General features: G+C 43.0%; 1 protein-coding gene across 4 annotated transcripts in view; it reads right to left on the reverse strand.

The window, feature by feature from the left end:
• Nucleotides 1-6,329: 6,329 nt before the first annotated feature.
• LOC134664535 (uncharacterized) overlaps nucleotides 6,330-25,892 on the reverse strand; it is an 86,393-nt gene continuing 66,830 nt past the window's right edge. The window contains exons 4-9 of one of the 4 annotated variants that reach the window (XM_063521228.1): nucleotides 20,244-20,353; nucleotides 13,516-17,544; nucleotides 12,995-13,100; nucleotides 12,290-12,661; nucleotides 9,304-9,610; nucleotides 6,330-8,734 (exon numbers count right to left, since the gene is read on the reverse strand). In XM_063521228.1, the coding sequence (XP_063377298.1) occupies nucleotides 8,479-8,734; nucleotides 9,304-9,610; nucleotides 12,290-12,661; nucleotides 12,995-13,100; nucleotides 13,516-17,544; nucleotides 20,244-20,353 (5,180 nt within the window). In that variant the 3' untranslated portion in view covers nucleotides 6,330-8,478. Of the gene's footprint in view, nucleotides 8,735-9,303; nucleotides 9,611-10,860; nucleotides 11,752-12,289; nucleotides 12,662-12,994; nucleotides 13,101-13,515; nucleotides 17,545-20,243; nucleotides 20,357-25,892 lie in introns of those variants that run through there. The other 3 variants (XM_063521227.1, XM_063521230.1, XM_063521231.1) reach the window with 3 other exon arrangements.

Genomic DNA, 25,892 nt, shown 5'->3' on the forward strand with positions numbered 1-25,892 from the left:
CGCCAGCGCAGGCTTCGTATCACACCCAATAAATATCGATACCTTTGAATATCGAGCTTCATTCATACTTAGCTCTTGGTTCTCAGTGTTTATTATTTAAACACCCCTATTTAAGTAGAGGGCGCAATGTAGACAGGAGCATCGAGGCAATGAATGAGGCTCTTATTGAAAGCTGTTAATTAGAACACAAAGCCGCAGTAAACTAATAGGCAAATGAGACCTTTCCAATAATAAATAGGTAATATATACGGTATTTGGAACTATAGGAAGGCTTTGACGTCCAATGTTGTATACTATCGGAATATTTGGACGATTATTTCAGAACATCATATATAGTGATATATTTGATAATGTAATAATTATGTACTTGTGTCTTTATCGTTATTATATTTCATCTAAATAACTGTTGCAGGGCATTTAACAGATCAGACTGTCGACAATAGTCGAAATGCCTATGTGGATAGGTACTTTATATACACAATATTTATTTTTGTAAGTTATTTTCGCGAAAGAGACACTTTAAGTACCTATCTAAGAGATTTAGCACGAGGTGAATAGGTATTATAAGGAATTTAGAGTAGGTAGCGCTATTTAAATACTTAGTTACCGAAATGGAATCTAGTCATCGTGAAGCCGACGTCTGAACGAAATTCATTGTTACGCCCTTCGGCTTTTAAATCAGCCTAAAATTTTAAAGCAAGTTTAATTAAAAGTTGCTCTGAAAGCTACACTGAAAGATAAATAATGGCCAGTAAATAACTCGTGTAACAATTATATTGTGCTTCTGAACATGAACTTTTGTTTCATTGTTCAGGGTAATTCCAACGACATTTTTAACCCCTATATTTGTTCATTATTCCAGCAATAATATACGTAGTGATAAAACGTGGGATATCATATTTATATTTCAATGCAATGAATCGGCAGCCGTTGTAAGCGTAAAATAGTAATGCGTAAAACTCACGATCATAAGGCAAAGTTTAGCAACCCCCTAAAATTTATCTAACTGGCTATTGACCCACTTGGCTTTGTACTTACACTTGCAACCCAATTATAGCCAACGTACTTCCTGTGATGCAGCCAAGTATACTGCCACCCCTTTGACATTCGGAACATTCTGTATTTGCCCAAAACGTAACCTTTATGACGACAGCAAACAGATTTAAAGCAAATTATTTTGAAAATAACAGCTAATAATTCAACCTAACATAACGTTGTATACATTCCTATTAAGCTATTTGCAGAAACCGCGTCGTCGCTTGCGAAATATCCGAGTTTTACCAAGCAGGATAGCAGCGGCATTATTGTTTAATCCGGACATATTGCAGGCAGGCTCTAGGACGCTAGTTGCTGTTTGTTTGTCGTGCAAACTTGCGGGCCATCAAAAGCATCCGACAACATGCCGAATCCCGGCATGAATAAAGTAATACCGTGGCATTAAAGTAGAGCTGACAGTTGGCTCGTGAAACTGGCGTTTTTTGCATGCATTTCAGTTAGGAGAGACTAATTCACCAGGCGCGGTGTTAGGTTTGGTATGTGGGTTGTGGGCCCTCAAGCCTCGTTCATACCAATGTCAGGCGTGGCTCACTCCGCGACTTCGTCGCTTTGCTACAGATAGCTAAAGGTACATCCGTTCCACCCCAATTTTGGGGAAAGCTATAAGCCGCGCGTAGCGGCCATATCTGTGCCGATCGTAGCAGACGCGTTTTGTTAGAGAGTGAGTCTTCTGTACCTAGTACTATTATTTATTCTGTGCCAATGTTGAGAGGCAGTTTTGTATCTTGTCTAGGATCTCGCGAAATGGAAAGAAAACAATAAGACAAGAGAGATCTCTTGGAATGGACACATATTACCTAACGTGAAACAAATACGTCTTTGGGCTGCCATTCGTGTGGCGTAACATAGTATTAGGTATATGGAAATATATCTCAGTACAAATACTGCAAAGCCCTCTTTCCAGTATTTTATTTACTTTTGAATGCTAAGTTAATATGCCCTTAAAAAAATATTTTTTTACTAAGTATAATTGTATCTTATTCCTTATTACCTACATTTAAGTAATTTTATAATATTGGTATTAGGTAAGTATTTTGGAAAGCGTGGCGAGATTAAATGCAATGAGTTTACATTCCTGATATTTTCCGTCCCTCTTACGTAAAGTGAGTGGTATTCGGAAAATAGCCATTTATTTTTAACAAAACGATACAGTTTAATAGCAACGAATCGTTCCGTCGCCGTCAATAAGTCGGGAAGGCTGCAATCCCATCGGTGGGGCGAGCGCAGACGAATAGAGCTCTTGGGCGAACCAGCGGAACGTGAACTGATCACCAGTCTATACAGGTTGTTTGGTACATCGTTTGCCAAATTAAAACGGCAGATAGGTTGAGTCATTTGCTATCTGCTCATGCCTAGAAATGCCATGCATGATGAAATGTCATGCCGTTTTTTTTTAACTACTGCGCAAGGAAAAATTTGAAATTTACGAAAAACTGGCATAGAGCTGAAAAAAGAAACTTGCGCAAAATTAAAAAATTCTAGGCCTGGGAAGATAGCAAATGACTCAACCTAATGCCGTTTTAATTTGGCAAACGATGTACCAAACACCCTGTATATACCTACTACTAGGTACAAGCCTCCTCCAAGGTCCTCTCATTATTAATTCCCACACTATCCCACGCAATACTTACCAGACCATACTATCGGTTTGGGGATTCACACGAAACTATAAATGTATTTGCAAATGAAGGTAGGCAAGCAGGATTCCTCAGATTTTTTCTCTACCTTTCTACCTACTTTCTCGGGATTTACGTAGGTACGTAGGTAAATCCATAGACCTAGAATCCGCTCGCGCTAAATCCCGAAAGCTAGCATGTTGAATCAAATCACTTACCCCAAACGCTTAAAAAGAAAAAAACCGGGCAAGTGCGAGTCGGACTCGCGCACGAAGGGTTCCGTACCATAATGCAAAAAAAGGCAAAAAAAAACCGGGCAAGTGCGAGTCGGACTCGCGCACGAAGGGTTCCGCACCACAATGCAAAAAAAAACAAAAAAAAGCAAAAAAAAACGGTCACCCATCCAAGTACTGACCCCGCCCGACGTTGCTTAACTTTAGTCAAAAATCACGTTTGTTGTATGGGAGCCCCATTTAAATCTTTATTTTATTCTGTTTTTAGTATTTATTGTTATAGCGGCAACAGAAATACATAATCTGTGAAAATTTCAACTGTCTAGCTATCACGGTTCGTGAGATACAGCCTGGTGACAGACGGACGGACGGACGGACGGACGGACAGGAAGTCTTAGTAATAGGGTCCCGTTTTACCCTTTGGGTACGGAACCCTAAAAACGGTCACCCATCCAAGTACTGACCCCGCCCGACGATGCTTAACTTCGGTCAAAAATCACGTTTGTTGTATGGGAGCCCCACTTAAATCTTTATTTTATTCTGTTTTTAGTATTTGTTGTTATAGCGGCAACAGAAATACATCATGTGTGAAAATGTCAACTGTCTAGCTATCACGGTTCGTGAGATACAGCCTGGTGACAGACGGACGGACGGACGGACGGACGGACGGACAGCAGAGTCTTAGTAATAGGGTCCCGTTTTACCCTTTGGGTACGGAACACTAAAATTGAACGGCGGAACCGAGGCCGTCTAGGTGACCTACTGTGAATTTTGAGATTAAGTTACTTATCTCCATCTCTGTTGCCCCAATAAAATAAGAGCTAGATCAACATACACTGGCCCCAGAGCCCTCGAGTCGCCCATTTAGCAAGCGTTTGCTGCACAAGGCAATAACTTCACGGCCCATAGGGCCCGCAACGGCAGAGATGTTTAAACTTGCCAAGCGGAATTTGTTTACTGTACAGCCACTTTACAAAGATACACCCCCAGTCCTACCGGGTAGGATAAAGACACAATTTTGCTTCCCACTGTTCTTAAGTAGGTAAGTACTTAACTACTTACCCCTTATTCATAAAACTTTACGGGCCTGATTTTAGTAAAATTATGTTTTATCCCTTTCTTACAGGATACGTAAGTCAAAATGACAGATAAAGGCACGATTATGAGCTAATTGAGGCTTGTAGCGCGCTTATGAGTAAGATGGTTTAGTATTTTAGTTTAGGTATATAAAACCAAACCTTGGTATAATTGAGACTAGTCTTTGGCAAAGCAGCTATGGCTAGTTATCCGATAGACGATTTTTTTGCCAAACCGTCTTTAATTTAAATTATTTACTGAACTTAACACTCTGCTCTGGCTATCGACGGAAGGTCACAGCTGTCCCTGTCCAGCGGACTGGGCTCTGCTGCCGGTTTATATCTAGTTGATAAATAGGATAAAGATTTTCATTTTATGCGCTAAAGCATATAAATAAACCTATTTATGCAGCCTACCCTTATCTCCGTCCATAGGCATAGAATAAATAATAGTACTAGGTACAGAAGACTCACTCTCTAACAAAACGCGTCTGTCACGATCAGCACAGATATGGTCGCTAGGTGGCGACAGCGCCACGCGCGGCCTATGGCAAACCCCAAAATTCGGGTCGAACGGATGGAGTTTTAGCTACCTGTAGCAATGCGACGAAATCGCGGAGTGAGCCACCGCCTGCCATAGGGCACATTGTTTATAATATAAAGTTGGTTGCAACAATACAGCCGGATCAACCTACGCTGGCCGCGGCGCACTAAATCTGCCTTCTACGCCAGTTCGGGAAGTGAGCCCATCAAAACAAGCACATTACACGTTTATTTATCGTCTTGAATCGGCCACTAAACAACGACAAGTCTAACTCTGAATAATGGTACATAGTATACCAAGATAGAGAAATATTATACTGGGTCAAGCAGATCTTGTCAGTAGAAAAAGTCGGCAAATTTGAAAAATGTAGGCGCGAAAGGACATCGTCCCATAGAAAATTTGAATATCGCGCCTTTTTCTACTGACAAGATTTGCTTGACCATCTTTACCACCAGGGCACATCAGCAGATGCACACACATAGATAGGTATTTTATGAAAATTTTGCTCGATTTTAACAAAGCCTGATGGCCGCAGGACCTAGTCCGCAATAACACTCGCAAGCCAAGGCAAATATAAAGTTGATTACTTAAACAAATAATAAAAAGTTAAGGGATTACAAATAGTGATATGTGATATCGATATCTACAATTGATGGTATAAAAAGCTGATAGATGTGTTTCCACCCAGATTGTTGTATAGTTCGTTTCTTTTAGCATTAGAAAGAACTCCACAGAAGTAAGCGTACAGTTTTTATCAGGCTCTTTAATTGTTAATAATTATCGAATTATCTAATGTAGCACGGTCAATACATATAATTTACTTCAAATTATTACCGCTAAAAGTGCCGGATTTGGAACCACAAGCTTACTTCTGCGAAGTTCTTTCTAATGCTAAAAAAAACGAACTATAGTTACCTACGACTAAAAATTCGAAATGTAAATAAGAAACATTGAACCCACAAGTTCTTCTTCAAAACTCGTCTTAGAGAAATGCAATGATGCAAATGAAACACTGTTCAAGAAATGGTTGCGCGTGCCATCTATGGTTATTTCCTCAAACTGAAAACGTAGCGCCTGTAGCGACATCCTGTCCTGCCACTGATGGTGGCGCCACTCTGCGTCGTCCTCTGTAAGCGCTAAGCGCTGTTCTTCTTGGTTGAGACAACTAACGAAACTGGCAATAACTTCCGTCTTCTTAAAAAAACCGCTTATACGCGTAATATCGACTTTTCCATATAGAGGGCAACACTAATCTACAAATCTTGAAGTACATACCTACATATAATAGGCAAACTATAGGTGAACCGCAACCATGGTAATATACTCCGCCTGGTACTCTCTTCCCGTCTTTTCTAGGTCACCTGACTGACACAAGCCTACGTCATCATGCGACAGCGCTATATGATAATATGCGATAGCGCTATATATAGCGGCCATGTTATTGTGACGTAGGCTTGTGTCACTCTGGGAATAGAAGACCATGTTTTATTAGACTATGACCGCAACCATCTTGCTTTATTACACGACTGCCCAAACAAAAAGAGTGTATTGTGTTCAGCGTTCACGTTTGTATGTATATATTTATTTAGCGTTTGATAGGTCTGTCTGTGCGAATAATTTTGGCGAGTGAATGACACTCGAGTAGCACCCAGTACCTAATTCAATGTGCAGTGTGCAACATTAGTATTATAATTATAGTAGCTGCCTAATTTAAATCGCCCGAAATATATTCCACGAGCACGTCTAGGCTCTCAATTTACATTTAGGTTATTAGGAGTAGAGATGGAGTAAATAAAAAATCAACTTAAATAAAACAGGTACATTTTATTGAAAAAAATATGTACACAGCAAAACAAATAAATAATCTTATGTTGTATATTAGTCTATAAAACATTAATTCTCATTGAAATAAAATACTATACATAACTACAGTAAGATTATGTACATAATACCATCTCGCGGGAGGCTCCGACTATCAATATATAATAAACATTTCCCATTCAACATTAAATACATGTCGGCATCTGAAGTGACATTTCTTATTTCAAAGTGGAATCTCTAAGGTTAAAATACGATATTATAAAAAACAGTAAGTAAGCTATGAGATAATTCCTTGATATATATTTTTATCGGACATGTTTAGAAATCACAAAGTAATTTTGCACATTGATAATAATCTAACAATGACTATCCATAACAAATTACCTATCAAGTGGATCCATGGTATGACATGACCTACCTATAGTTAACATTAATTCTACCTAGAGTTTTAAAAATCTTTCATTATATTACTTCAATGTGTTTAAAAAGCATTTTAAAAATGTTTTAACATAATCTCCCTTGCACCACAAAACAAATACTTATAAATTAAGCGACACTTACAGTGATATCTTATTTTACGTTAACTCAAGAGGATGACAAGGTTAGGTAAGGATATGTGTTCATTGTGATGGCATGTTGTAAGTATTGTGGGTGAGATAGTCCTGTGCGCGCGACGCGGCCGCAGCTGCCAACGGAATCTTGAGCATTTAAGCTACGGGAGGTTTAGTTCAAATTATTGTAATGCCGTTACAAGTGACTTTCTTCCTCAACTGTTCCTAGATAAATAATTAGAAAAATCAAGACCTTGTTTCAGACCATAATTATAAAAAATAATTACATGAAAGAGATCAGCAAGAACTTGTAAGTAATTATGTGAAACTCAATAAAGTTATCATTTATTACAATAATAAGTGTATAGTTGCAAAATTAACACGTACAATCGTATGTATTGTATTCATTTGGATATCAAAATACCCCTATTTTGGTGTTATATAGAAACAGGAAACATGTAAAGGTTTTATTTAAATTGAACATTGAGGCATGGTACCAAGAAACAACGAAGGCTGTGTAATATGTCAAATGTAGCGTGTTCAAAAGAAATCAAACGGCTCTCAATAACTATCACTCGAGCTGAACAAACGTGAGGTCACCAACGCAAACAAATAGTAAATCATAATCATGTACTGTACTTACTCATTATGTAACCGAAACAATGTTGATCGCGTCAACAAACGCAGGCCAGTGTTATTGTCAATTACCTCGTCTATAAAATCTACATTTAATATGCTCAATATTTTGACTAGAAATCATGTTTCACTTATTACTTTCTAACAACACACATAAAAATTTACACGGTATATAGCGATTTACTTTCTTATTCATTTACAGTACACTAAACTTGTACAATACATCGATGACAGGGGTGTACTCATAGTATTATTATTGTTGATATCGAAGATTACCTACAAGACGAACCTAGTCGTGGTTTACTCTAGCGGCCGTGGTTCACAACCACTGCTGCTCTACACGTACCTACATTTAATTTTTACTTTAATAAATCACTTTCATATAGGTCATTGTTAAGTAAATACCAAAATATAGATAATTTTCATGCCAGGAACTCTTTCTTTCTGTCCAAATTTAGTTCAATCCAACATACTATACTCTCAAATAAAAGTATTTCAACAAAGAGATTACAAGGATATATACAATATTTATCAATAAAGGTACGGAATGGTAGATAATCTCTGGTTAGTAATAACACTCTAGACACGTCGAAAACAAAAATTGTACAGATACTGTTTGTACAATCACAACATAATTTTACTAACTATTCCTACACATTGATGACATTGACTATGTGATGTATTTAAGAAGTATATACTAAATTGTAGACATACACTATTACATATCGGGAAGCTTAAACAGTAACGTCCGACTTCCGCGGTGTGACATCTGTCGGGTTTACCATCTACCAATATTTTCTTGGCATCGGACATTATAAACATTATAAAGGTCCACAGTCAAATCGTAGGGACAATTTTTTTTGCATTTTATCATATCCTAGCAGAAGCTTTTACAGCCCAAAGTGTGCCCGCACAAATAATAAAATAAATGTGATGTTTCGTATGTCATCGCGAGCTCCGCAGTCGGGTGTCGGGTTTGGCGGCGGCCGCTTTGCCCTTCCTGTGCTTGTCGCGGCTGCGCGGCCGCTCGCGCCGCCGCCGCCGGGCCGCGTCGCCGCCGCCGTCGCCGGTCGCCGCCGCCGCCGCGTCCGGCGCCGCCGGGGAGGAGCGCCCCGACGCCGCCGCCGACTCGCTCTTCTTGTCCAGTTCGGCCATCGCCTCTTGGATCGCGTTCTCGAGCAGCGTGTTTAGTTTTCTACTCCTGTTTCGATATATAAAATTGTAATTTAATATTTATCGATATGTGAGAAAAGTCAAGTGGCATATTCAGCACGTTAAACTCGCGAAATCTTTTGGGTTGGGTTAATTTTACATTAATAGAAATCACACAGTTAAATTTAAAAACAAATTATTAGTTTTCAAGCATTCGATACTAGTATTTCGCTTTCATTATTTTTCATGGTCTCAATCGGACGGTCACTGCAAGGACGAGTATCTATTTTCGGATAGGAGCTTTATCATAATCGTATAATAATATTCAAATAATAAAGGTAACGAGAGTTAAGTCAAGCAGAATTATTAGGAGACCGAATCGCGCGGAAAAAGAAGCGAGATACTAATACCGGTATACAATGAAACGGAGACAAAGTTTATCTTTCGTCGTCGACCCCGCTCAACCCTTTCAGCGCCAAGGACACCAACGAAGGTATCGAGCCACTTTCAAATATATTAGCTTCTCGTATTTCGTCCCGCATATCGAGAACTGCCGCTCATCGGTGTCGTTGACGCTGCAAGGGTTCCAGTCGTGGTACTCGCGTGGCGTCGACTCACTTCCGATGCTTGGTGCGCGCGGCGTGGTGCGCCTCGAGCCCCTCGTCGAGCGTGAGCAGCTGGTGCGCGGGCAGCAGCGCGGCGGGGCGCGGCGCGCCGAACCAGCGCACGCGCCAGCGCCCGTCCGGCGCGCGCCGCCGCAGCGCGCCCGGCCACGACGCGTGCCCGCCCACCGGGCCCCACACCAGCTCGCCCGCCGAGAACGACCGCGCCCCGCCGCCGCCGGGGCCGAGGCCGCCCGGGCCGAGGCCGCCCGGGCCGAGGCCGCCCGGGGCCGACCCGTCCGACTCCTCCCCGCTCTTGTTATCTACCGATATTGTCACAGTTTAGCCCGCGTTCGCCCCTCCCCGCTCGCCCGACACCGAGAACTACGTCGACTAAATTTATACATGCCAGAAGGTCCGACGTGGATATTGACAAAATTAAAATTACATTACACGTAAATAGTCCATTCGATAGAAGCGAGATGCTAACTTTACACAATTTGATAAGCAAAATACAAGAGAATATTTTAGAACAGTGGCGACAAGAATTTTAGTGCTAGATACATTTGCAGTAACCTTCGAGCAACACCGGCTTCCGACATGTCGGAAGGGAGGGGCCCAAGCGATATCTCGCCGTACAAATCTTTCTGCCATTTTTCGCGGGGAGAAAGATGCACACAGTCGCATTTCTCACACACTTACATACAAAATCCAATCTGTAATGACGACACAAATACATAGAAAATGACACACGTCAAAGACAAATCTTGCAAACCTCGATCTCTTTTTGTGTACGGACGAGTGACTAGTGTCACAACACGCACACTAACACATTTTCGTTGAAGTATGTCATTGTATTCTGAGAGATGAGAAGTCGGATTTGTCGCTCGACCGATCCGCAATTTGTACTGAGCGAGCAAAATCGATAAATCCAACAATTACTTGAGACTAAAATATAATAATTGTATTTAAATGTAATTTAACGTATGATATGTAAAAAAAATATTACATGTGAAATGTAACACTTTCTTTTTGTAAATTTGATGTCCCCGAACTCTTTTTATAACAAAAAACCGAGCATACAGGCATTTTTGTGCAGCAGTGTTCACGCGCGCGTCTGGACTCGGTCTAGTGAAAAATCCAAGTGCAACTAGTTTTATTACCCGCGCTAGATTCAATTGACGCGCTAATCTTGTACCTCGGCAGAGGGGAAATAGTGCGAATGCCGCCTCCCTTCCGTGTTGCTCGAAGGCAGTAACATGGTCTTGTGCGGTCAATAATCGGATTTTCAATACCAGTAGAACGATTATTGAAAAATGTGCAAGTCGCAACAGTGACAATCCATTCGACCCGATTAAGTGTTTTTTATATCACGTCGGTGGCAAACAAGCATACGGCCTGATGTTAAGTTAGACATAAATTAATTTTATAACTTAAACAGACGTATTCCTTGAAAATATGTTACAATTTTCTTTGCAACGTAAAGTGAATTTATATAAAACGTATTTTATGTATGTATTAAGCATCCTTACTTGTCCTATCATGTAAACAACTTCTCGAAGACATTATCCCACTTTTCTCTAAAATTACTCAATAATCATCACTTAAAATGTTGCTGTATACTTAAAGATACTCGCAAATTCTTGAAATCAACCAATAAAACCACCGAAAAATATAATATCCAATACATCTGATATTAGGATGTCTAGATTTTCTATGTATTTGACGTTTGTTTGTTTACATGATAAGACACGTAAGGATGAATACACTTTATCTTAATACAAGTTCCATTCTTCAACAAAATATCATTGAATATATTAACTGCAATACAGCTTTCAATTGATGTTGCACCGCCAACTATAACATGCCACTGATCTATTAAAAATCCGACTTTGTAACACTTCCAGTAATTAAATCACAAGTGCAAACTTACAGACAAAATTACATCTAGTTTGTGATGATACATTTTTTTTTATACCTTAACACAAACACAATAAGGCCGAAATTTAAAATATGCAGCCCAATAGTATGAGTCTGCACGAGAATGAGTACTTTTCAAAGGTTTTAAAATTATTGTGTAAACATAATCAATGTATAAACACCATCCACAAACTAGAGGCAACAAAAGTGTACAATAGGTGAAGCAGATTTATAATTTACATTTCCCACACCAAAGAAGAACAGTAATATGAAAATTGTGCTTTACTTACAATGATGAACAGATGAAATGATGATGGCTTTACAATGATGCGTTAGTAATGGGATCCCAATCTGTGAGCCAATTTTGTTACTTGTTCGAGTGTGGTGCAATGGAAAGCGACAGAAAGCCGGGTGGGAACGTTGGACGCAGCACGTCGCATATATTCTGATTAGTTTCCAGTACACCCTCTATTAACAGCTGTATCTTGTATTAACCCAACCAAAAGAAAACCAATGACCAATACAGTATCGCATTATGTAGAAGCTGAAATATACCAATACACGTCAGTATGTATTATCAACAAACGTCTATTCACGTAATGTCCACCAATTTCGGGTACGTAGGCGTCAGTCAATCCAAATCCAATACAAGACACAACATAATGATCAATTTGGAATTTTGTTAGCTGTGACCAAAGCGTGAGATGGTTCCGGATCAATTAGTGGCAACGGTTTTTGTTTCAAATTGTTAACAAGTTAATTTATAAAGCCCTTTTTACATGTAAAATTAGTTTTGATTATATGTTTAGATTACAATTTATTTACAGTGCAGTAAATACTGTAAAGTGAGGGATAATAAAGAATTAGTAATAAGGGAAACATTTGTAATTAAGATGTAAGTTGTTGGCCACTTTCATATTCGTGAAAAAGGGCTTCAAGATCTCATTTAAATATAGTCACACAAGTGTTGCCGACACTCAAGCTGATGGGTAGAATAGCTAAGAATTGGATTGTAGTTTAATTAGCCAAGGATCGTAAGCGTAGCGAGAAAGGATATACACAGAACAGATAGTTCTACTTACCATTTCCAGAACCTAGATTGTGTCTGTCAAATACTTTCTGGATGGCGGACGAATCGGAACTGGTTCCAGAGGGTGGGAAGTGCCTGACTTGCTTGTCGGGGGACGCTATACCCAAGTCATAGTCCTCCTTGGGCAGACCGTGGACCATTCCGTAGTTGGTCCGCATCATTTTGTCGGTTCTGTATGAGGAGCCGTCCCCGAAGTCGTTTTTCCTCTTGAAGGTGTGCGTGCGCTCGTAATAGTTGGTGGTGAGGGGCATGAGATTCTGCTGGTTGGCGGGCGGGGTGACGTTCTGGTTGTAATGCATTTCGGTGGACTCCACGGGGTTATGGTTGCGGTTCTGTCGCATGAGCGGCAAGTTTGACATTACATCTGAAAATGCAACATGTTCTTGTGTAATTGTAATGTAAATTCGTATAAAGTAATCCGTTCGGAGAGTCATCAAGGATTTACGACGTATTGAAATTTGGTTTCTAATAAATAATTGTAGTTATGTCAAGTAGATTTATATCTACTTTCAATTTCCAAAAGTGACCATTATATAGGTATGCGACGATTTGGCAGGACGGCCATTGCGTCGGTGAAAGTATTCTAGTTCCTGCGCAATTTTGCAACTTTCAGTAGTTATTCTAAATAAATAACTATATTTCCAAATGTTTAAACCAAAACTATTTTAAGACTTATGGGGAGTTATGGGGATCTTACTTTGCGCATCGGTGTCGGGGCTGAAGTCAGGCCTGGGGGCCGGCCACGCGTGCTCGCGGGACTCGGCCATGTCCTGCTCGCTGCTCGACACGCACTGCACCATCGCCTAGAAACACAAACGTTTGGGTCAAACTCAGTGTAACGTAACGTTCAGTGCCCTGTTAATCAAAAGCTTGCAACGTGTAATACAAGTGGAAGTTCCTTTCTAACAAAATCTGTAAAAAAGGCTTTTGATAAACAGGGCACAGATGTTGTATCTTTGACTAAGGATTACGACAATGATACAGATGCAGAAAATGTTGATCGGTATACCCGGTCGATTTTACAGGGAATCCGGCAAGCTAACTAAAGGGTCCGTCACACAGGCGCGTTTTGCGAGCGGCGCGCGCCGCTTTTACATATAAAACGCTCACACCCCGCCCGGAAAACACGCCTATGCGACGGAACCTTAATATAGTTAGACTTGATCTCGAACCTGCCAAGGTAGTGTGTGTGTGTGTGTGGTTGTGTGGCTCACTCACCGAGGCGGCGGGGTCGTCGGGCTCGGCGGTGGTGGTGTCGGGGCGGGAGGGGTAGCGCGGGGAGCGCGCGGGGTCGGCGGGGGAGTGCGTGGTGGTGTCGGGGGGGGAGCCGCCGGGCGACTTGCGCGCCAGCAGCGTCTGCGTCGACACCGAGTGCGCGCGCTCCGGCGCCGCGCCGCCGAAGCGAGCCTCGCCCGGGAACTTGCCGAACTTCTCCTCCTTCTCGGGCGACGGCGGCGGCTCCGAGTTGCGCTTCTGGATTTGCTTCGAGGCGAGCAGCACGTTCGGGTCGATGCTCAAACGCGAGCCGCCGCCGAGCGCGATCGACGAGTGCGTCTGGGAGTTGGACACCAGCGTGGTCTGCTGCTGGACTATGGTGGTGTTCTGCTGGACGAACGTGTTGGTCCTGTTGGTCGGCGCGAGCGACTGCTTCGGCGACAGCGGCACCATCAGCGTCTGCCCCATCTGGTTCGTCTGGATAAATTCCTGCTGGACGTTCCCGGGCCGGACCTGCTGCGCGTTGAAGGCGACGTTCGTCGGGCTCAAGTTCGCGAGGAGCGGGCTGAGCTGCCCGTTGAAGTTGGGGCTGTTCATCATGACTTGGCTGTTGGGGGAGAGGAACTGCGCGCCGGGGCTGTGCTGCGACTGTATGATCTTTCCCTGTTGATTTTGCGCCCTGATGACGACCCCGCCGTTTGCGCCGGCGGCGAAAACGCCAGGATTCTGGACGGGGGTCAAAACATTTTGCCCGTTAACCGTCTGCAACTGTAGCTGCATAGGCATACCATTCGAGTTGTCCTGTATGATCGTCCCGTCCGCGGTCATCACCATTCCGCCGATATTTGGCACTATGAACTGCTGGAACGCGGGGAAATTGGGCATTACGTTGCTCGCGTTGTTTATTAAGTTCACCGGCTGAAGTAAGTTGATCTGCTGCGACGGGGACGTGTTGGCTATTATTTGTTGAGATCCGAAGTTGCTGGAGTTGCCCTGGCCGTTCATGACTATGTGAGCGGGGGTGCCCGATTTGCCAGGCACGATCGTCAAGGCTTGCAGCATGGGCGCCGGCGATATGTTGTTGTTGGGCGACAGCTGGAAGCCTCTGGGGGAGAACTGCGGGCTGGAACTCTGCTGCGGCGAGGTGTGATGCACCATAATATTGTTGGAGTTTTGCTGGGGCGCCGTTATTTGTAGGACGTTAGTTATGCTCGCGCTAGTCTTCTTTTTCTTATTTCTCTTTTTCAAGCTCTCCGGGGACAACATAGCGACGCCCGGCATGAAGCCGGCGCCGCCTTTGCTGACGTCCATTTGGCGCGGGCTCTCGCCGGGGGACTGGCCGGGCACCAGCCCGCCGGCGACGATCTGAGGCAGCATCGTGTTGGGCTGCACCACTTGCCCGTCCACCGCCATCATGGGGGGTTGTATCACGAACGGCGTCGGCAGCGTGTTGACGACGACCTGGTTGACGACCGGCGGGCCGGCCGCCGGCACGAGCTGGGCGACGGAGGCGGTGACGTTAGTACTCGATCCCTGTATGGGCGAGGCCACCATCGTGGTCTTCGGCGGCGGCGGCGGCATTTGATTATTCGAGACGATGATCTGTCCGGTCGACGATATCAAGATCTGGCCGGGCGTTGTGGGCGGGCACGGTCTCCTATTCATTTGTATCGGCGTCGTCGAGCCGCTAGTTTCAGGTTTCGCGGGCCCGTTGCCGATAACGTTCTGGACCATCTCTAGAGGCGATTTCGATATCATATTTTGCGCCGTCGTGCCCGCTATGTGCAGGGGGTAGCTGGTCGGTAAGTTTACTGAATTTATGAACGGATCCGGCTGGTTGTTCGGTATCGCGTAGGTGGTGGCCAAGTTTACGCTGGGCGGCGGCGGCGGTCTGATAAAGTTTATCTGAGACGCGTTGATGGAGGTCGTGGCGGTGTTGGCTTTTCCGGCTAGCACGGAAGTTACCGTGTCTCTCGTGACCGAGAAGCCGCTGGCCATAGTGGTGACAAATGTTTGTACATAACATGATTGTACGAGCGAGTGCGCCGGCCCGCCGCCTAAGTGCGGAGGCGGACAATAGCCCGGCATGGAATTCTCTATTCTCTTCCTCGACTCTACCCTAAATATCTCCTGCGGGAGTTTCAACCCGGGCTTGACGCCGACCATTGATATGTTGTCCACTTCCATGAGATTTTTATTAACGTTGTGGTTCGATATGAAATGCATCATCTGAGTTCCGGTGATGGATTGGGAGGCGGGCGGCCCCGGGGAGTGGTACTGGTAGGGCTGGCCGCCGGGCGTGGGGGGGTTGCTGTTGTCTCGGTAGGAGCCGGCGCCGGAGTAGGCCGGGCTCTGTACGGGGAATGTGCAGTTGGGTGTGAACTGGGAGCCGCCGCTGCCGTTGCTGTGAGGAGTGTCAGTGTTGCGGGAGCTGTTGGAGGGGGTGGGGGAGGGTTCGGGCGGGGGGAGCTTCTCGGAGGGCGAGCCGTTGCTGGTGCTGACGGTGCCGGCCTGGATGGGCTGCGTGTCGTGCGCGGGGCTGCGCTCGAGGAAGGTGGAGGAGGAGACGGGGTTGTCGTCGAAGTGGCTGGGGCTGGGCGCGAGGCGCGCGTCGCCGCGGTTGCCGTCTATCTCCATCTTGTACATGTTGTGCTTCATGTATTTTACTCGCATCTGGTTCTCGGAGAAGTCCGCGCCGTTCCCCTTGTACACGTTGCATCCCTTGCAGCACAGTGCGCCGTCCTGGGTTTTATCGGATAGTACGCTGCTGTCGGGGGTGTTATTGGGGGAGGGGGATGCGTTGGGGACCATGTTGCTTCTGTAGACGTTCATGTCGCACGATTTATTTAATGTCTTGAACGATTTATCCGGCTGGTTGTTAGGGTAGCAGTTGTTGGCGTTCTCGTACTGGCCGCCGTCGAAGGAGGAGTTGATGCCGACTTGTCTCGATATTGTGTTGTTGAGCAGCACCGTCTGTTGCGCCAGGTAGCCGTTGGGGTCGTCCATGAAGGACGGCACGCTGTTGCCGGACATGTCCTCGCACGATTTTCCTTTAGATTCCTGGACGAGCCGCATGCCATTGTTGAACGTTATTATTTTGTTTTCGGTGCCGTTGTTCTTCTTCTTGGAGCCCTTGTTGTTGTTTTTCATTTTTTTCTTGCTCATTTCGGCGTGCGGCCAGTGCTGGCTTATCATGTTGTAGTGCTGAGGCAGCGGAGGAACGCGCGGGCACATGGCCGGGTTCATGGCATCGTTGTTGACGTAGTTATTCTTACCAGCCGAGGCGTCATCTGATATGTTCATGGGCTCCTCATAGTCCACATTGTCTAACTTTAGAGGTTTAGGGCTGGGACTCGACATGGGGTTGGGCGCGGCGTCGGTCCTCTTGACTTGCCAGGGCGGGGTCTTCGCCGGGTTGGTCTTGACTACGGCACCGTTCTGTATCACCAGCTGCCCCTGCGGCACGTACTGGTTCTGCCCCTGGAGCTTGTTCTGGTTCGCGGACTCCGCCAGTTGCGTTCTATAACCCTTCATGGCCATCTCTATCTGCTTCTGGTTCTGCTGTATAAACAGCTGCTGCTGCTCGTTGATCTTCTGCATGACCTCGGGCGTCAGCGGCTGGTTGAGCCCGCAGAATATTTGCGACTCGTCCTCCTTCGCCGGCGGTTTCTGCTGCGGCAAACCGTGCTCCTTCTTCTCCTCCTTCTGCTCCTGGCTCGGCTGCATCGCGCCCGCGACGTTTTTAAAGCTGGGATGTTTGCTGTAGCCGGTGTTGACGCCTATGATCTGGCCGTTGGTTCCCAGGACGGGCATGCCGACGTTGAGAGGATTTTGAACGGCGGACGGTTGGTTTTGTTTGGTGGGGTCTTGGGTTTCCTGGTGCTGCGTGATCCAGCCGCTGTTGACGGTGAGGTAGTGCGCGGGGCGCGGCGCCAGCTCGTGCTTGTCGTCGAGCGGCGCGGGCGCGGCGGGCGGGTAGGGCGCGCCCGCCAGCCCGGGCGACACGGTGCGGCCGTGCTCGTTCTCGTGGCCCTGAAAGCGAGGACATAATACGTATCAAAAACTGAATGCCTTTGCTCCGTGTACGGAAGCGATGATGTTCCGGACATTTGCGAGGCGTGCGGGGAGCCGAAGGTATCACCGGGAGCTCCATTCGACAATTTAATTAAATATAAGAGCTATACCGAGCGTAGTTGGCTGAAAGCGATGGGGCCATAATTGATTCAACTACAAGGTTACTTAGGACCAGTTGCACCAACCACATTTGACAGACTGATCAACGTCAGCCGGCGCGCCCCGGCGCTTTACTATGAAACTTCCCATACATAAAAAATTTGCGAACTCTTTAACGATACGAACAGTTTGGTGCAACCGACCCTTAGTCACCTACCGTAAACATGCACATCATTCCTGGCTTGTCTGTATATATCTAATTCCTAATGATATGAGAAAGGGTACCAATTCAAGCCAGGTGGTAGGCAATGTTGGGAATGTTTACGTCACCTACATTAAAGAATAACGAACAAGGTGATCCTGTGAGCTAAAGAAAAGAAAAACATACATTACAAAGTAATACCTATGTTGTTAATTATTGCACGTTAGCATAATAATGGTCATTGAATAAAGTTTAACCATATCTTGGAAAATAAAAAACAAGCAACTGTGTGAATGCTTTGCTTAATGGAGTATTTAGAGCGTTTCTAGTAGTTTCCACACCGACATCGGATGTAGCATACGATTACAAAGAAGCAAAAAGTACCTATTTTATACATTACGTTATTGTTTGTAATTCAAAAGAAAGCGTTAATGTAAGAATAAAAGGACTTGATAGGACATTTTATATCAGCTGTGTAAAAACACCAGAGAAGTTTGGAGAACCAAAGGACATCTGACATCAGACGACAATGTGAATTTGAATATTTTAAATAGAACTAAGAGCGTTTTAGCTCTATTCAAATACCTTATCTTTACAAAGTATAACATTGTTGCAAGTCGTACACTAACAAATACAAAACAAGATCATAATCTCATAAAATCATTGCCAAGGTCTGAACGGAAATGGAATCGCAAAATATTCATAATAGACAGTAAAGGCTGGCAGCGGGCCGGCACTTATTGCCGCTATGAATACTTAATGTGCTGCACACTTTGATCTCGGGGAGGGCGCTTTCTGCAACGACATATGCTACTATACGAAACAAAGAGAAGGAAACTACCCAACTAGCAAACTAAATTGTATTTATTAGCTTCACTCTTACGACTGTACGTCGAAAAACAGTCGTGTGAAAGATCTATCGTTAGCAAAAAGCCACATAAAAGCAACTCTCGACTTTTAGGCATTGAACGCTTTTTTGCTGCAATAACTTATGTAGTAAACGTGGTCTCGACAAACTCGTATCAATTTTACTCGATGGTAATCTACTCACAAAGCCTTTCAGTTGACACCCCACAAGGTATCTTTGAAGAAAAACACAAATTTTCTTTGTACCGCCGACTTTATGACATCACAGATACTACCCCCACCATTTTCGCGCTTGTCATCTCATATACATATTTGTGTTTAGGACATCATACTGAATGCATTGATATCAAATACATATACCCATATCCGAGATGGCATGAGCGAAAATCGATATCTAGAAGACTTATAGACAAATTAACGACTAACTACTAATCGAAATCCGAAACACAGCATTTGAATAAACACATAACACAATAAATAGTTAGTGGTTAGTACCTATGAAGCCGATGGTCTTGGGTTCGAATACCGGTGACGGCATTTATTTGTGTGATGAGCACAGATATTGCTTCCTGAGTCATATGTATATGTTTTTTATGTATTTAAGTATTTGTATGTTATATATATCGTTGTCTGAGTACCCATAGCCTTTACCTAACCTAAACCTTTTTGGTCTTATTGTGGGGCTTAGTCAATTTGTTTAAAAAGGTCCTATAATATTTATTTACTTATTTAATAGTATCATATCCAGTTTCTAGCTCGTTAATTTGATAAACTATTTTCTTATTACACGATAAAAAAATCTTTATTTTGTACAATTTGCTTACTTATAACGTTCTTGCATGGGTCTTGCATCAATTACCTATACGTAGTGTTAAAGACTTTATTTCGGAAAACGCCTGAATCAGCCTGTATCAAAGCTACTCGAAAACTAATCATACACTGTACGTGCGCTCAGCCAGTGACCAATTCTAAATGACATATGACATGTGAAAATTGACGTTTTATTTGACGAAACCTGAGGTGGATGAGCTATCTGCATGATGACGAAGCCTGCGCTGTAGATCTGAAGGTACCTATGATGTTATTTAGGTATACACATTTTATAGGCTTTATATCCCTTATGCATCCTCATTTTTATAGACACTAAGTTAACGGCCACTTGAATTTATTGTTGGTTTTTTTTGGGTCAATAAATTACGTACATAATTATTCTAAATGTATATATAGTCCTCCTTATCGTTTTCGATGACGGCGACCCTAAATAAATATCATGGACGTTGTCTGGCGTGAGCTCTTATGTGGCTGGCCAGGCCGAACTTGGTCTTAAATATACGTGTGACAATAAAGTTGGCCAGCTTCGTTGAGCGTGTACACGTAGGAGGGCTTAGGTCTCTCTTTCCGTAATTGGCGTTTTGTGCCTAAGCTTGTGAGGCGGTTATCCTAAATGTATGAAGTTGAAGTATGTATAAATAAGAAATGGAGTGCATACTTTGAAGTCGGCGAGGGGCCGCTCGCGCTGCACCATGAGCTGCGAGACGCTCATATTCGGATAAGCTCGCTTCTTCATCTTCTTCTTCAGGGCGTTCAACTCCGTACCGACTACTGAAACATTAAAAAAACATTTATCAATATTCATATGTAATTGATTACTGATTATGTACTGTAAACTAACTATGTTCAGAACCAACATATAAAGAATATCCTTTAAAATACAACTAGGTCAAACTTTTCTCTTTAATCTAACCCCTTTTTTTAGGGTTCCGTACCCAAAGGGTAAAACGGGACCCTATTACATACTAAGACTTCGCTGTCCGTCCGTCCGTCCGTCCGTCCGTCCGTCCGTCCGTCTGTCTGTCACCAGGCTGTATCTCACGAACCGTGATAGCTAGACAGTTGAAATTTTCATAGATGATGTATTTCTGTTGCCGCTATAACAACAAATACTAAAAACAGAATAAAATAAAGATTTAAATGGGTCTCCCATACAACAAACGTGATTTTTGACCAAAGTTAAGCAACGTCGGGAGTGGTCAGTACTTGGATGGGTGACCGTTTTTCTTTTGCTCTTTTTGGTTTTTTTTTTGCATTATGGTACGGAACCCTTCGTGCGCGAGTCCGACTCGCACTTGCCCGGTTTTTTATTAGTAAACTGGCACACTAGTCCTCACCAAAGCTCCTAAAATAAAAGAGGATACTTTTTTTAAACTTTGTAAACATTTATTAGTCCATAAAATAAGTATAAAAACATATCATTAACGAATTAAAAGCGTCCAGTAGTATAAAAACATGTATTGTCCTATTTGTACCCTTCTGTATATAATACTATTAATAACAATCATCACACTATCAGCACACAATACAATAAACACAACGTCATCAATAAACACCGATGGCAATAAATAATGAGATCAACGGCCGCTCGCGCAAGAACGGCCTAAATGCGAAATGAGCCAGCCATAGATTGCGGGCACAAAGAGTTGTCGCAATGACGTTATTGAGGGACCGACCTCGTGACTTTGTCCCGCTCTCCAGACAGCTCGGTAAATTGAAAACAAAAAGCCCCGGCCACTCATAAAACATTTGCGTAATATGCAATATTAAAGATCCACTATAACGTAGGTACTTATTAATAAAACGTTGAAAGAATAATCAATAACTTAAAAAAATACAAATTAATAAATCAAATCGTATAATTGAAAAGAAAAAGCTTAAATTATTAAATCGTCTCAATTGAGAAAGATAACAAAATCTATTAGAATATACCCTTATCGAGATTCATTTCCAAAGGAAACTGCGAACGCTCCAGATTCTGGACGGGGGAAATGGAAAATAAGCGGTTCCACAACAAATCGGAAGAGGAGAGAGCATCCGATCATCGACCCATTTGTGTATTAAACGAACCCGAGGATAGCCCGTGTGGTTCCGAGTGGGAACGTTCAATCTCCTTTGTATTAAGATTGAGTTTAAAGATACTGTATTATGTTTCTTAGCGAACATAAAGATAGCTAACACGTCGTTAATACAATACACCGTTAGATCGCACTCAAGCTAGAGCGGAGCGCTTGAAAGTATATCGTGCTTGTAATTCGATAGCGCTTCAGAATTAGTTAGCGAGCCGAATATAATACCGTTATCTATTTGCACATTATCTGGCAGATTTGCAATTAAAATACGGGTTGTGGGCGGCGCGCGGGAGTCCGCCCGGCGGGCGAGACGTGGGGCGCTGGGGTGGCGCGAGTCGTCAGATCAATAGTCGGAGGGTGCGCGCCCACGCCAGGCGGCTCTGCACCACCGCCGATTGTTTCAAATTACGTCCCTTTGTTGCCACCGATCGAGTCGCCAGCGTTTTTGTTTGCTCTAAACGGCCGACTTCCTTTACGGTAATTACGCAATTCTGCGGCTCGCCGTGTAGACTTCCCGATTTACCACCCGGCCGGCCCGAGCCAGTAATGCCGTTCGCAAACATTATCTTCTTAACGTTCTTCGTGACTATTTTTATTTCTTTTACAGCGCAATTATGAGAAAATGTTTGAATAAGTGTAATTAATGAAATGTAGTTGTTTAATCATCTGTAATCAGTTGTTTAAAAGCTCGAAAACAACATTAAGGTGGGCAAGCGAGGGGGATAAAACGGGGTCTTAATGAGTGGCGCCCGAACGGCAACCGTGGGACCGCTTATAGAAATTCGTAGGCAGGGGTTAACAAGGAGTGTAATTATACGAATCGGGTTTTTATTTTTGCTAACACGAGTTATATTTTATTTGGATTAGTTATTCATCAGGCTTATTCAATGATCGGTTGATTTAATCTCTTGTTTCTTTTATATTCCAATAAAAAAACTGCAGTGTATAATCTTTATGCCTTCTGCAATTAATCTGTAATCAATATATTGGTCATTAAATCGTTGGTATGACAAAACTACGTACCTATTAAGTGTCCTTAAGCTAGTCACTTAATTTGCAAGTCATATTGACCTGTTATTTTAGTACCCGGGATATAAATCCTTTGTTGAAACAGTGCAGTTTAATCAAAGTCTAAATAAATGTTTGAGGCGTTAGCAAGTGGCGGGGGTGTCGGGCGCAGGTTGTTCCTCCCGCAGTGACGAAGTGCAGTTACCCGCTATTCATGCACTAAATGCACCCCCGCACCCCTCGCCCCGCCGGCTGCCACTTAACAACAAAGAGATCGTTCTAGCCTCTTTGTTACAAGAAACAACTACCCTCCCGGCCAACCACTTTTCAGTGTTGCTTTAGTGCCTTGGAAGTAGCGGCGTGGCTTGTAAACTTCTCTCTCGCTTATGTTATGTGTACCTAAGTGTATAAATAAACTAAATTGCAAAATGAAGACTATGCAATAGAATGATATGAATATGACACTAGATAAACAAATAGTGAGTGTCGTGGAACACTCGGTTGGAACGAAGGAATCTACCATGCAAGATCTTTATATATTTTACATGCATGGGACTTACTTCATTAAAATCGCTCGATCGGGTGGCAAAAAATCTTGGTGCGCGAACGGATATCTTGTTAGATAATATTGACTGTAGGAAGTAATAAAGTACTAGGTACGTATACATAGACGAGTGAGATCGCGGTCTGCGGATAACGATACAAACCGTTTTAACAGGATACTGTTAATAAATCAATGGGTACATTTTTATTAAACACATTGATATTTTTAAGTTGAACAGAACATGGTTTATCATAGTGATCGGCATCTGAATATATGTACATTTACTTGTACAGGACAGACTTAGTGAAATATTTAATTATGTAAGCCTACAATAATAAATTGGCCAATCGGACAGTTTCTAGGTTTCTAGGATATAAACAGAGATGTGAAAAATACTTTATAAAAAGTATTTAAATACAAAATACAAATACTTCCTTGATAATACTATTTCAAATGCAAAATACAAAATAGGTATTTTGCATTTTGTATTTGCATTTTAAATACAAGTATTTCAAATAAATCACATCTCTGGATATAAAAACAGCTTAAATACGATATGATGGTTGATTTAGAATAGAGCCGCTTACAAATTAATAACCAACTTAACCAATATATCATGTTTAGCTATATTAATGTAATTTAGGCAATTTTTAGTGTTCCGTACAAAACTTTGTTTACAGAACACTTATTATTATTAGTTCTGGTTTTATTTTTTCGACGACCTAGACACATTCATCAGTAACTGGCCGGAAAAGCACAGCAACAGGAGCTGTGAAGACCAAGGGCGCCTTTTACCAGCAGTGGGATACTGTAATTGGACTGCGTTATGGAATAACGAACTAAGTAGTTCGTTATAACGAACTAAGTAGTTCGTTATTCCATAACGCAGTCCAATTAGTGTTATGTAACAGGCTAAGAAAAAAAAACTCCGCACCTACTTAAATTTGCCGTCCTCCACAGGAGTTTAAAGAGACGGATTATAGGACACTCCGTATATTACTCGTACAGTCAAACAGCAAAGGTTTTTGCGTATGTAGTAAACGATCTTAACATTACCTCCGGATGTTGTTAATTACTGCAGCTTAAGTAAGGCCAGCAATTTACCAAGCTCGCACTGCGGGCCGGTTCCCGTTAATCTAGTTTGGTTTACACACGTCTCATGTAATTGGATAAGGGGTTAGTGTATCCTGATTACTTTTGATCATATATTTAAAAGAATATTTATATTAATTAAATGAACATATTGGTGGCGGAGTACCAAATCTGACCTGGAATACTGGTCAACACAGCAAGGAGTCGTTGTTACAAACAGCACAAGGAAGCGGTGTCGTTTCGGATCTGGCACGGAGCCGTACCGTGTTGGCAGACGGGCCGGCTAATCTAATGGGTACTATCGTCGCATCACAATGTGACGTGACATATAATTAGATAAAGATATCGACGCGAAGATTGCACACAGCAAGCCGCGCTTTTCTGATGATATCTAATGGTCCCGGTGAAGATGAGTGGTTCCCAACTCAGATCCGGCGCGCCGCCTCACCGTGCCGGCAGCTAGGCCGGCTAATCCTGTCGGTTCATTAGTGGTGTAATGTAATTGGCAATAGGGCCGCGCGAAGAATTTGTCCAGAAAGCCGGAGTATGTTAGATGAATCTCAGTGAAGTGGGCAGCGGTTTCCGGCTCGGATCCGGTGCGCTTCCTCACCGTGCCGGCAGCCGGGCCGACTAATCCTGCCAGTTCACACTGGTGTAATTGGATGAAGAGAGCCGCGCGGAGATTGCGTCCGGAACGCCGGGCCCGCCGCTAATCGGATAATAATGCTCCCGGCGAAGCTTCTGTTAGATGAATCTTTACCCGACTGACTACTATTAAATTCGAAGACGAAATAAAAGGATTGATAGAGCAGACTTTTTAATTAAGCTCAAAGCTACTTTCTACAACTGACGTTAACATTTCATTTTGATTTAATTAGTTTAAATCAACTTTGAAGATAAAGGACTTCATAAGTTCTTAGCTAAGAACTAAATCTCATTTGCACAATCAAGTATCTTTATTGTGTTTACAATTGCTTTCATGGGTCAACCGTATTACGTGTTATGACTTCGAGGCCGATTAACGAAAAGAAAAACCTATAAACAAAACGTCGAGAAAACGGCACAATGTGAAAAGTCGTAATTGTTTACGGGTCATTTTGTGACTTTTTGCACACTTTTGTCCGCACCGGAGTTAAAAGTCCTATATTACGCATTTACCGGGATAATAGCTATAATGGCGACATGGGTTCTTGGAAGAATACCCGTAATAGGTCATTTGTACGGGACATTATATTTTTCTAACGTGTAACCTGGAATGTCTGTTAAATAGGTATTACCAAAAGAGGAGCTGTTAACGGACTTAAAGGGAAAAACACGCTGTTCACTTTAATGTCAGCGTAAAATAGAAAAAATATTTTATGTCAAAACATAAACATATAAAATATCAAAGCTATTCATCACATCCGTTTATCTACGTCTAAAGTTCCTCTAGACAAGAATCGGAAACATATTTCAAAAGCTTTCAAGAACAGACTCCATTCTGCACTATTTCTTCTTCCCGATGCAAAGAATAAAGCGACAGTCGGATGGCGGAAATGAAATAAGGCTAAGAATACGCGAGTCGGCCGGGCATGAATACCGTTGCCACAGT

The sequence above is a fragment of the Cydia fagiglandana genome, chromosome 5 (genome assembly GCF_963556715.1).
Source record: "Cydia fagiglandana chromosome 5, ilCydFagi1.1, whole genome shotgun sequence".
Taxonomy (NCBI): Eukaryota; Metazoa; Arthropoda; class Insecta; order Lepidoptera; family Tortricidae; genus Cydia; species Cydia fagiglandana.